Source organism: Kogia breviceps, chromosome 1 (assembly GCF_026419965.1).
Source record: "Kogia breviceps isolate mKogBre1 chromosome 1, mKogBre1 haplotype 1, whole genome shotgun sequence".
Taxonomy (NCBI): Eukaryota; Metazoa; Chordata; class Mammalia; order Artiodactyla; family Physeteridae; genus Kogia; species Kogia breviceps.
The window spans coordinates 115020648-115032189 of NC_081310.1; the positions used below are offsets into that span (position 1 = coordinate 115020648).

At 51.1% G+C, this 11542-nt stretch overlaps 1 protein-coding gene across 1 annotated transcript; it reads left to right on the forward strand.

Moving 5' to 3' along the window:
• The first annotated feature begins 443 nt into the window (after nucleotides 1-443).
• On the forward strand, nucleotides 444-4861 carry PROK1 (prokineticin 1). Its single transcript, XM_059055689.1, has 3 exons — nucleotides 444-515; nucleotides 3085-3210; nucleotides 4742-4861. Exons 1-3 carry the CDS (start codon nucleotides 444-446, stop codon nucleotides 4859-4861), a joined length of 318 nt encoding a protein of 105 aa, XP_058911672.1.
• Nucleotides 4862-11542: the final 6681 nt, after the last annotated feature.

Genomic DNA, 11542 nt, shown 5'->3' on the forward strand with positions numbered 1-11542 from the left:
CCGATGATCCTGAGCATCTGTCACATGCTTTGGTGCAGGGAAAGGTAAATGGCGATGCTGTAAATCCCTTGATTTATTGCCAAAGCCCTCCCCACCCTGCCCCAAGCAGAACAGAAGGATGTCCCAGAGGCAGGGAGTACTGTGGGGTGCGATGCATGGAGCCGACTGGATCTCTGCGTCCTGAGAGTCAGAGCAACTGTCACTGCCGCCGATGGTTCATTTATTGGTTTTGATGGTGATTTGATGTCATTAGGGATTCAGGTCTCATCTCCATCTCTGAGATCATCTGAATAACAGTGTGATGAGGAAGAGAATAGAGGAGACAGGCATCCACGGGCAGCCTGGATTGGACGGTATAAATCTCTGGGGAGAGCCTGGCCTTCCCAGCTGGCGGGCTTGAGGCTGAGCGGAGTCGGCAGTGTTTGCCGTCACCCCAAGCGACCATGAGAGGTACCACGCGAGTCTCAGTCATGCTTCTCCTGGTGACTGTGTCCGACTGTGCTGTGATCACAGGGGTAAGTCGTCCAATATTCTCTACTCCCTGGGTTTTGGGAGGACGTCAGGGTCTGCATGGGTTGGGAGGAACCGAACAGGAGGCAAATGAAGGGCGTGGGGAACCAGCCACCAGACAGCACTTCCTAGAGGCATTTCACAGGATTTTCACGTTAGTTAGACCTCACTCTGCTAAAGGGGATCTGCTTTTGAGAAACTGTGTGTAAATCAAATTCTGCTCTCAACGCATGAGGAGAGCATTGCAAATTCTGAAGTTTGGAACTTTGGTCAAAGGAAGATTACTGTTGTGTAATAATGAACTCTTTTAGAAAGTGGATTAGCACCCCCTAATCTGTCTTTTGTGTAAACGTTGGTTGTCATATATGGTCTAGACCACATGCCGAGTGTAATTTACGTAGCAAGTTGACTTAAAGGCGGTGACCTTATTTAGCTTCTATTGGGTACATTTAATCTCTGCTTTCTCTGCTCTTAAAGAAAGCCTGTCCTGAAACTCTTTCTTTCCCTTATGGTTTATGTGTTTTCACTCGGTGCCCAGGTCTGATAAGAATAAGGGCGACGCCAACATCTGGCTGAGTGACCCAGAAACAAGTGTCGGATAACAAGTAGAAATCCGGTCCCTCTGTGGGCACACCCGGGCGGGCACATGGTAGTATTTGAGACACCCCAACTGTGGTTCTCTCTCAGAAGTTTGGCTTCACCTGGACCTACCCTCACATGGGCACACTTTGTGTGACGGTGGTGGGACAATTCTTATCAAAACAGAAAGTAATGGCTTACCTGAGAGTTTTCCAGATAAAAGCCACTAGGAAAAAAAAAAAAAGAGGGACATTCACTATTGTTTCAACTTCCTCTAACTTTTTACACGGAGAATGGAAATGTAAAGAAAGGCCAAACCATTCCTGGAATTAGATTAATTTTAATGTTCACAGAAAGGAAAATTTCTTTCTTCTCCCTTTTAGAGGAAAAAGACTGAGTTTCAAAGAAGAAGTATCAAAGGCAAGCCAGTGCTTTGGAGACCCAGAGCATAAATACAACTGTCAGGGCAGAATTATACCTAATGGATGTAAACCACCAAAGGCTGTCTTCCTATTGTGCAGCTTGAAGATCAGGAGGGTAAGAGCAGAGGATAGAAGCCATGGTTACCCCGCCGAGAGGGACAGGAGCAGCGGGTTGACCCTGAGTCTGGCCCGGGATGTGGGAGTGGAGGGGCGTGGAAGGCAGGTCTGAGACATGAGGAAAGATCTTCCTAGTAAAGGCTCCAGTTTGACCCTTTGGAAAGCACAGAAGGAGAGGAAGCTGGGGTAAGAGGACACACGTGACAGATCCGACCACAGGTAGTTGTTAGAGCTGTTCCCTCTGTGCTCCGGTCCTTGCTGCTGCCCTGAGTCTGACCCTCAGGAAGTGGCTGGGCTGTACTGTCCCCGCACTCCCCTGCTCTCAGGACTGTGACCGTCCCAAATTCAGGCCTGGGGGCCCCTCTTCCCAGAGGGCGACAGCGATGCCCCATCTCTCTTGTGGAATAGTCAGATGGGGTCTACTCGGCCCTAACCCTGAGCTTTCAGGGACCGGCTGGTGTGTGAGAAGTGCCCTCACTTGGCTGGAGACCGGAGTGGTGAGGTCACTGCCACCTACACCTCCTCTGCGTGACGAGCAGCCCCGGCATCTCCCGCTTTCCTCCTGGGGCCGAGCACATTGTGGGTCTTACAGTTCCTGCCTTGCCCCCCAGGCAGCCAGAAGGCCCTCCATGGCCTTGTGTTGGGGAATAAGAGCCAACCCAAACCCCGCTCCCAATTTCGGCTCAGAAAAGCTGCAAAGCTTCTCTGGAAGTGGAAAGCCTGGGTGCTTCTCCAGTGTGGCCTGCTGTGAGTCTGGAGCTGTTCAGTCTGTCTTCCCCAATCCAGGCTTTTGTTTAAAGTGGGCTTGTGTGGCTTTACAGATGGCACCTTCCAGAAGGTCACTTAGCCCCTGCTCTGGAAGCCCAGCCCAGAGGGGTCCATCCCTCTCTGGGGGCCAGGCAGGCCAGCAGAGAAGCCCCGGGGGAAACAACTGTCGAGGCGTGCTGGACCCTCAGATGAGGCTGGGTTTCTAGTGAGAACTGAGGGGGACACCACGGGGAGGGGAGGCACCAACACTGAGTGCTGCCGGGTGAGGGCTGGAGGGTCCCCATCCACAGAAACTCAGCACTGACACCCTGGGGTGCAGGCCATTGAGGCCCTCCCCCGTCTAAGGATTTGAATTAATTCAATCCCACAAGCATCCACTGAGCATCTCCTGGTGCTAGAAAAGCTCCATCTCCTGAGCTCTAGACCCGTCAGAAGAGGACAGCCTCCCTACCGAGTGACCTCGAAGGAGCTTGGGGGCTCCTCAGATCCAGGTCTGTTGCCCAGCTGAGCCCTGAGCATCCTGCCGAGAGAGGTGCGTGGACAGCATTGCCCTGGGTGTCCCGGGAGGCCGCGGCCTGGGTGCTGTTCCCAGCACGTCTCTCAGGGCTTTTGGATGTGCGGTCCCTTCTGGTTTCTCTGGGATGGGCCTCATGGGCACTAACGACCCCTTCTGTCTTCCACCCCGCAGGCCTGCGAGCGGGACGCCCAGTGCGGGGCGGGCACCTGCTGCGCAGTCAGCCTGTGGCTGCGTGGGCTGCGGGTGTGCACCCCGCTGGGGCGGGAAGGAGAGGAGTGCTACCCTGGCAGGCACAAGGTACTGTTCACACTTGCTCGGGGCACAAGGCAACGAGCCAGAGCCGGCACTGGACTGCAGTGCTCTGATTCCAGTCTAGGAATATCTCACTGCCTCCTTGCTTTGGGGGTGGCGGGGTGCAGTGGGGTCCAATCACACAGCCTGTTAGACCTGGAGGCTGGGACCCCAGCTCCTCATTTGCTGAAGGGTCCTGGGCGTCAGTCACCTCGTGCATACAATGAGGGGAGTAGACTGACACGTCTGATGTTTGTTGCTGATCTGATGAGTTGCAGCTCTGAGAGGCTCCTGAATGCCCTTTGCTGCACAGCATCCTTCCCTCAAGAACACGACGCGGGAAGACTGTAAAATGGGCTCCCAGCCAGGGCCTGGGGGTGGGGGAGGGGCAGGGTGAAGCTGGCCAGGCCCCCGGTGCACACACTTTAAGGAGGTTCACCCTTCTGTGTCCCAGGTGCCCAGCGCCTGCCTTGCTCCCTCAGGAGCTCCCAGCCCAGAGGGCACAGAAAGGCCACAAGGCCTTTGCTTCTGAACATCAGGTGGATGCAGCAGCAACTGTGGGCTTGCACCCCCTTCCCGGGGCTTCCTGTGCTCCAGACGTCCTTCAAGCCCCTCTGGGGAGCACACCTGCACCCAGGAGCATCCTCCGGCTGTGGTCCTCCCTGGCAGGGCCTGCCTGGGAGTGAGGAGGTGGGGGGAGACAGACGGGACAGAGCACAGTCCTCGTGGCCTTGGGGTGCGCCAGGGGGTTCAGCCGCAGATCTATATTCCCAAAGCATGCAGCAGAGGTAATACAGGCTAGTGCGGAGTGCTTACTATGTGCTACCCTTCGTATTAAGTACTCTTTGCAAGTTTAAACCTCTTTAGGTTTGTAGTGTAAACCCCTTTACAACCGTATGTGGTAGCCTCTATTATTAATCCATTTTACAGACAATAAATTGAGGCACAGAGAAGCTAAATAACTTGCCAGTTGCCACACAGCTGGGAAGTGGCAGACCTAGGATTGGAGCCCAGGCTGCCTGACTACCTATGCTCTGAACCTCTCCTATTCACCCCCTTCGAGGAAACCTCAGTGGTTTCGCCCTCCTCTGGGAGTGAATCACCCGGCAGGGACCATGTCCTGTGTAGCTGCATCCCCGGCACCCAACATGGGGTGGAGAGTATAATGGGTGAGCTATAAGTGATATTCAATTACGGATGTACGTGTGAGTTTGTGAGTGATCACGTGTGCTGGGTCAGCGAGGGGCCCCGGGTGGGCAGTGTAAGGGCTTGTGGGGTTTTAGGGTTGTGGCTGATCACAGCGTGTCACAGCCAGATTGCCTGCGTTCAAATCCTGCCTCCTCCACAAGTTGGCTGTGTGATTTTGGCACGTTGCTTAGCCACTCTGTGCCTCAGTTTCCTCCTCTGTAAAACTGTTTTTGTTGTGCTGGGGTGGTGGCAGTGAGACATTGGCCAGGGCTGGGCTGGCCATAGGTTCCTGCCCCGGGAGCCCATCTCCCTTCGGTGAAGGTGCCACCCTCTTCCCTTCTCTCCCCAGGTCCCTTTCTTCAGAAAACGCCAGCACCACACCTGCCCCTGCCTGCCCAGCCTGCTGTGCTCCAGAGGCCTGGGTGGCAGGTACCGCTGCTCCACCGACTTGAAGAACATCAACTTTTAGGAGCTTTTCCGGTCTCCGGACACCCATTGGGCCTACTCCTGAGCACAGGCTGGGGTGGTCTCTCTTGGACTTTTATTTCTGCCTTGTGGCCCAATCCTGCAACCCTCTGCTGTCCCATCCCCACTCCCTGCACCGCCTACCTACTCCCCTCCTCCCTAGCGCACACAGGTGCACCCACGAGACACACGCCACAGGGTGACCTGCAGGGTCCAGGCTGGTAGCTGTGGTCCTGGGAGTAGCCTGTGTGCGCTGCTCAGGCTGCCTGAGGGCCTGCAAGTAGCAGGAACATATTCCTTCCTCATGTCTCTGTCTGCCCGCCCTGCCTCTCCCCATCCTGCGTGTGCTCTTCTGCCTGAGTCGGTGAGCTCGAGGAAGGCGTGGGGAGCCAGGAGGTCAGTCGGCCTCCAGACGGCTTCTATGGGGCCAGCCTGTGGCCTGCCTCCCGGGACAGAACTGCAGGCCTCCAAGGTCCCTCATATCGCAAGTTACCAGTTACCCAGCGAAACCCCCAATCCCACCGCCTCCCCATGAAACGCAGATGGTGGTGGTTCAGTCTAAACCAGCTGTTGACATTTTAGGTGGCTATGAGGGAGTTACCTCCAACAGCTCCTTTCAAGGATCAAGAGCAGGTCTGTGACCTTGAGGAGGCCTCTGGCATCTGGCCAGCGTGGGGAGGGGTCAGGAGCGGGGGTGGGGCAGGCAGATCTCTGATTTCGGACACAGGAGGCAACTACCAACCAGGACCACAGCCAGGCTGCACGTGCCCTGCATCTAGATAAGTCATCTTCTCTAGAGAGTGAGGTCTGCCTGAAGTTCAAAGCAGTTTGTCTGGGTGTTATATCACTGGCCTCCATCTCGTCTGAAACACAAGCCTCACTCAGCACCTCACATCTGGACCCTGCCCGAGGCTTGCCCAGGTCAGCATGCTGATGCCGGAAGCTGTGCACACTGACCACTAGTTGCAGAATAAAAGCATGAAAAAGGGGCGAGTGGCCATCATGTTCCTGCTGCACTGGTGTGGGGATGTGGGGTGGGGACAGGACTAGGCTGTGTCCAGGTAGGGAGGGATGCGACTGGAGTTCCTCCACCCAACTGGGGCAATTTTTTGAGAAAGTGGATTCAGGGTCTCTTTTAATGAAGGGCTCAAGGCAGCTCAGTGGGCTCTGGGCGGAGAGGGTGTGGTTCAGATGGATTGGATGCAGGAGGGGGCCGTGAGCTGGCATCTGAGTGGGAAGACCATTAATGAGCTCAGGATGGTGGCAGCTCTCTTTTCTGCAATTTAGTTGCTTTTGTTTAGTGTCAAATACTTGATGCCACTCAGTTCACTGTGTGAGGGTGAGAAAGTCCATATCAAGGATGGGCTGGTGAGGCCCTGAGCCTGTGTCTGAACCAGGGGCTGGGAATAGCCCCTAAGTGCCAGGCTACTATCCCCATGGCCCCTTCTCACCTCAATCCCTAGTCTAGGAAAATGCAAAACATAAGAGGAAAACACGAATAAAATATCTAGGAATAAACCTACCTAAGGAGACAAAAAAACCTATATGCAGAAAATTATAAGACACTGGTGAAAGAAATTAAACATGATACAAATAGATGGAGAGATATATACCATGTTCTTGGATTGGAAGATCAGCATTGTGGAAATGACTCCACTACCCAAAGCAATCTACAGATTCAATGCAATCCCTATCAAACTACCACTGGCACTTTTCACAGACAGACCTAGAACAAAAAATTTCACAATTTGTATGGAAACACAAAAGACCCCGAATAGCCAAAGCAATCTTGAGAACGAAAAACCGAGCTGGAGGAATCAGGCTCCCTGACTTCAGACTATACTACAAATCTACAGTAATCAAGACAGTGCGGTACTGGCACAAAAACAGACATATAGATCAATGGAACAGGACAGAAAGCCCAGAGATAAACCCACGCACATATGGTCACCTTATCTTTGATAAAGGAGGCAAGAATATACAATGGAGAAAAAGACATCCTCTTCAATAAGTGGTGCTGGGAAAACTGGACAGCTACATGTAAAAGAATGAAGTGAGAACACTTCCTAACACCATACACAAAAATAAACTCAAAATGGATTAAAGAGCTAAATGTAAGGCCAGACACTATCAAACTCTTTGAGGAAAACCTAAGCAGAACACTCTATGACATACATAACAGCAAGATCCTTTTTGACCCACCTCCTAGAGAAATGGAAATAAAAACAAACATAAACAAATGGGACCTAATGAAACTTAAAACTTTTGCACAGCAAAGGAAACCATAAACAAGATGAAAAGACTACTCTCAGAATGAGAGAAAATATTTGCAAATGAAGCAACTGACAAAGGATTAATCTCCAAAATTTACAAGCAGCTCACACAGGTCAATATCAAAAAAAAAAAAAAAAAAAAAAACCCAATCCAAAAATGGGCAGAAGACCTAAATAGACATCTCTGCAAAGAAGATATACAGAGTGCCAACAAACATATGAAAGAATGCTCAACATCATTAATCATTAGAGAAATGCAAATCAAAACTACAATGAGATATCATTTCACACCAGTCAGAATGGCCATCATCAAAAAATCTAGAAACAATAAATGCTGGAGAGGGTGTGGAGAAAAGGGAACACTCTTGCACTGTTGGTAGGAATTAAATTGATACAGCCACTATGGAGAACAGTATGGAGTTTCCTCAAAAAACTAAAAATAGAACTACTGTATGACCCAGCAATCCCACTACTGGGCATATACCCTGAGAAAACCATAATTCAAAAAGACACATGTACCAAAATGTTCATTGCAGCTCTATTTACAATAGCCAAGACATGGAAGCAACCTAAGTGTCCATCGACAGATGAATGGGTAAAGAAGATGTGGCATATATATACAATGGAATATTACTCAGCCATAAAAAGAAATGAAATTGAGTTATTTGTAGTGAGGTGGATGGACCCAGAGTCTGTCATACAGAGTGAAGTAAGTCAGAAAGAGAAAAACAAATACCGTATGCTAACACATATATATGGAATCTAAGGAAAAAAAATGGTCATGAAGAACCTAAGGGCAAGATGGGAATAAAGACACAGATCTACTAGAGAAGGGACTTGAGGATATGGGGAGGGGGAAGGGTAAGCTGTGACAAAGTGAGAGAGTGGCATGGACATATATACACTACCAAACGTAAAATAGATAGCTAGTGGGAAGCAGCTGCATAGCACAGGGAGATCAGCTCCGTGCTTTGTGACCACCTAGAGGGGTGGGATAGGGAGGGTGGGAGGGAGGCGCAAGAGGGAGGGGATATGGGGATATATGTATATGTATAGCTGATTCACTTTGTTATAAAGCAGAAACTAACACACCATTGTAAAACAATTATACTGCAATAAAGATGTTAAAAAAAAAAGATGAAAACACGTTGTATCCTTGTGTTTCTCAGAAGCCTCTGAGAAAACTGGTTGCTGAGGTCCAGGGTCTCCTGGCTTCCCTTACTTGCCCTTGACCCTGTCACAGCTCTGCCCAGGGTGTACTCAGGACAGGCTTTACTGCAGGACCCACCCAGGCCGGGCCTGTGCCCCACACAGGGTGTGTTCTTGTTTGGCTCTGTTGACAGATAATGGCTCCTGCTCTGCGGACTTGTCCCCTTCTTCCAGCCCGTGAGTCTCCTTGCCCCTGACTTTCAGGCTCAGGTACTGGCTACAGAGTTCCTCTCCACGTCCAGGAATCCGGTTTGCCCATCCTGTCCTTTGGATCTCCAGGAACCGCTGGCTGCTGCCAGGTCATGCTATGTGTGAGGCCTTTCTCAGTCCTGCCACCCTCTGCAAGCAGAGCCAGCCTGGGTGGGGCATCGCTGCAGGCTTCAGTGCAGGGAGCAGAGAGGTGGGGTGGCTGCAGGCACTAGGGGCCCCCCTCTCCATCCCCACAGGGAGCTGGCTGATCTGCAGACCCATGGATGGGCCGAAACTTCCCTTTATACTAACTGGACCGATTCTCGCTTTCTATATCAGAATTTCAAGGAATGCATAATTGGTCTCTGCTGCAGTTCCCTGCTTTTTTTCCTGAAGACTGGAGAGAACACAGGGGAGGCTGGGGAGGCTAAGAAAAGTATATTTGTGAGAATTCTTTATATTCAGGGATATATTCTTCATAAACATAGTTATAAAAAGAATCAAATTATAAGAATAATATATCCATAATAAGAATATATTCTAGACGAATTAAGAGTTAGAATTAGGTGAAGTAAATGGGCATCCCTTCAAGATGTGGGTCCCTTTGGTGACAGTCTGTCCTCCCCTTATTTGCTGCAACCCTTCCTTCCTAACTGGTGGAGTCTGGTGCCATCTATTGGCTAAAGTGGGGATGGCACAGAAGAGCTGAGGTGGGAAAGATGGAAGCATCGGAACGATGAAACCTCTCAAAGCAGATGGAGACCACTCCCCAGACATTCCAAGTGTTAGATTCAATCAGAGGTCTAGAGGGACAATGTTTCCACCTCTGTAAAGAGGGCTTCCACCCTAAGGAGCGCAGGATAAATGCTTAATTGCCCCTTTGGGTCTGGTCCCACCTTACAACTTCTTTCCTGGAAGCCTCTGTCATCTTCCTGTAAGACATCTCCTCTCATGGCTTCTCCAGGATTAGGAAAGTGGAGGTGGATGGGGGTCAGAGGAAGATGACTGGATGCCCCCCTGGCCTGTCTGTGTGCACCAGGGCACGGCACAGGAAGAGCTGCCTCTCTCCCCAAATCTTCGTTTTCTCTGCTGGTCATGATGGTTAGTGCTTCCACTGCACCCTAGTATCAAGTCTGAAGCTCAAGAGCAGTCTAGACTTTTCTGTCTCCTACTGTCCCTTCTTCCTGAGCTCCTTGTCAACTGGCCACCAAATTCTGTTTCTATTACCTCTTAAACATCTCTCGACCCTGCCCCTTCTCCCTCCAGCCATGGCTGTGTCTGAGCCCTCATCCTGCCTGGTGTGGTCTGGGGCAACTGCTTCCATCTATCCTCTCTGCCTCCAGTTTCCCCTTAAAATCCACCCCTACGTGTTCACCAGTCATCCTTCTAGGCAGCGCATTTGCCCGGTTCTTTCCCCATGAAAAATTCCCCCAATGGCTTCTCAGCAACAAAGGAGAAAGCCCAGTCTTGTCAGGGAGCGAAAAGCCCCTGTGGTCCAGCCCTGCCACCCTCTCCCTGTCTCTCCCACCCTCCCCACCAGGCTTCCCGGCCTCAGGACTGTCTCAGTTTGTGGAGGATGCCACGTGTGTCTTTGCTCGGGCTGCTCCCTCTGTGGGGAATGCTCTGCTTTCCTCTGATGTCTGGTGACTTCCACGTATCCTTCAGGTCAATGCAAATGCATCCCCCATCTCCACTGCATCCATCAACACGAAGGACACACTGCAGACAGCGAGTTGGCACTTGCTCTTAGAAAGCATCCCTGTCTAGGTCAGCCTCCACTGTGAGAGAAGGAAGGGCATTGTCTGAGTCCTGTTTGTGTCCTCAGGGTTGAATGGTGGAGGCCCAGGCTGGAGCAGCTGCACAGCCAGAGGACAGAGGCTCTGGACAGCTGATCCTGGGTAGGAGTAAGGGTGAAATATGACCCACTCCTTGCTCCAACCCTGGTCGAGAGCCACCCCTAGCCTCCGAAGCTCAAAGCCATAGAGTCACTGTGGGGAACAACTTTTAGGTGGGCAAAGACTCAGCTACCCCTTCGGCCACCTGAGGGCCCTCTCGACCTCTACAAGCTGCCACTGAAGACTTCCACTCAAAGTTTATAAAGAAAGGGCCCCATGGGAGCCTGCAGCCAGCCATGAGCCTGAGAGAACAGTGTGTGGACCTCAGGAGGACCACTGGGCCCAGGCCACAGGACATCCTCCATCCAGAAGCTTCTTTCTGGTCTCAGCCCTCTATTTGGAAGGCTCCACTCCCCATGGATCATAGGGACTTTTGTTTCATTTAAATATTAGTGCAACTTGGAGGAAAAACATAGGTGTGGTTCTTAAAAGGGATCAGAGCCCCCTGAGGGCCTCGCCTCATCCTGGGCAGGAAAAAGCTCCCGACCTAGTGAGGACAGAGGGGCCTCTATTTGGGGGCTGAAGATTAGTGAGGAGGATTAACTGGGTCTAAGCAGAGAGAAACGCTGATGAGTACAAAGTCGTGGGCACAGTTCTGACAAGAGACAAGGCATAGAGGAGCCTGTGAGATTCTGTCACGAAACTAAGCCCCGAGGACCAAGTAAACAAATCTGTCAAATGGCAGCTTGACATTTTCTTGTCATTTTGCATTTTGCTCTGTTGGCGAATCTCACAGAATTAGCAGCAAAGTTACCTTGCTACTGGGGTGACACAGTGTTTAACAGCACAAGACTGTGTGACTTTGAACCCTGGTTAGGCTGCTAATTAGATAGGGACTGTGGGCAATTTACTAAGCTTCTCTGCCTCAGTTTCCCTGTCTGTAAAATGCCAATACTAATAATGGTGTAACTGAGCAGTACCCTATGGGGCCTTCCAGGGACAGATCTCCCCATGTCCTCCGCCTGCTTCTTGTTTGTAGAAAAACTTTAGCCTCCTAGGCCTTCCCTGAGTTCCAGAGAATAAATGTAATCAGAGAAGTGAGAAAATGCAGGAAGGAAAACAGTCAAGCAAGACAAAATAATAATAGTTTAGCCATTAAACAAAGTCAAGGACTGGAGA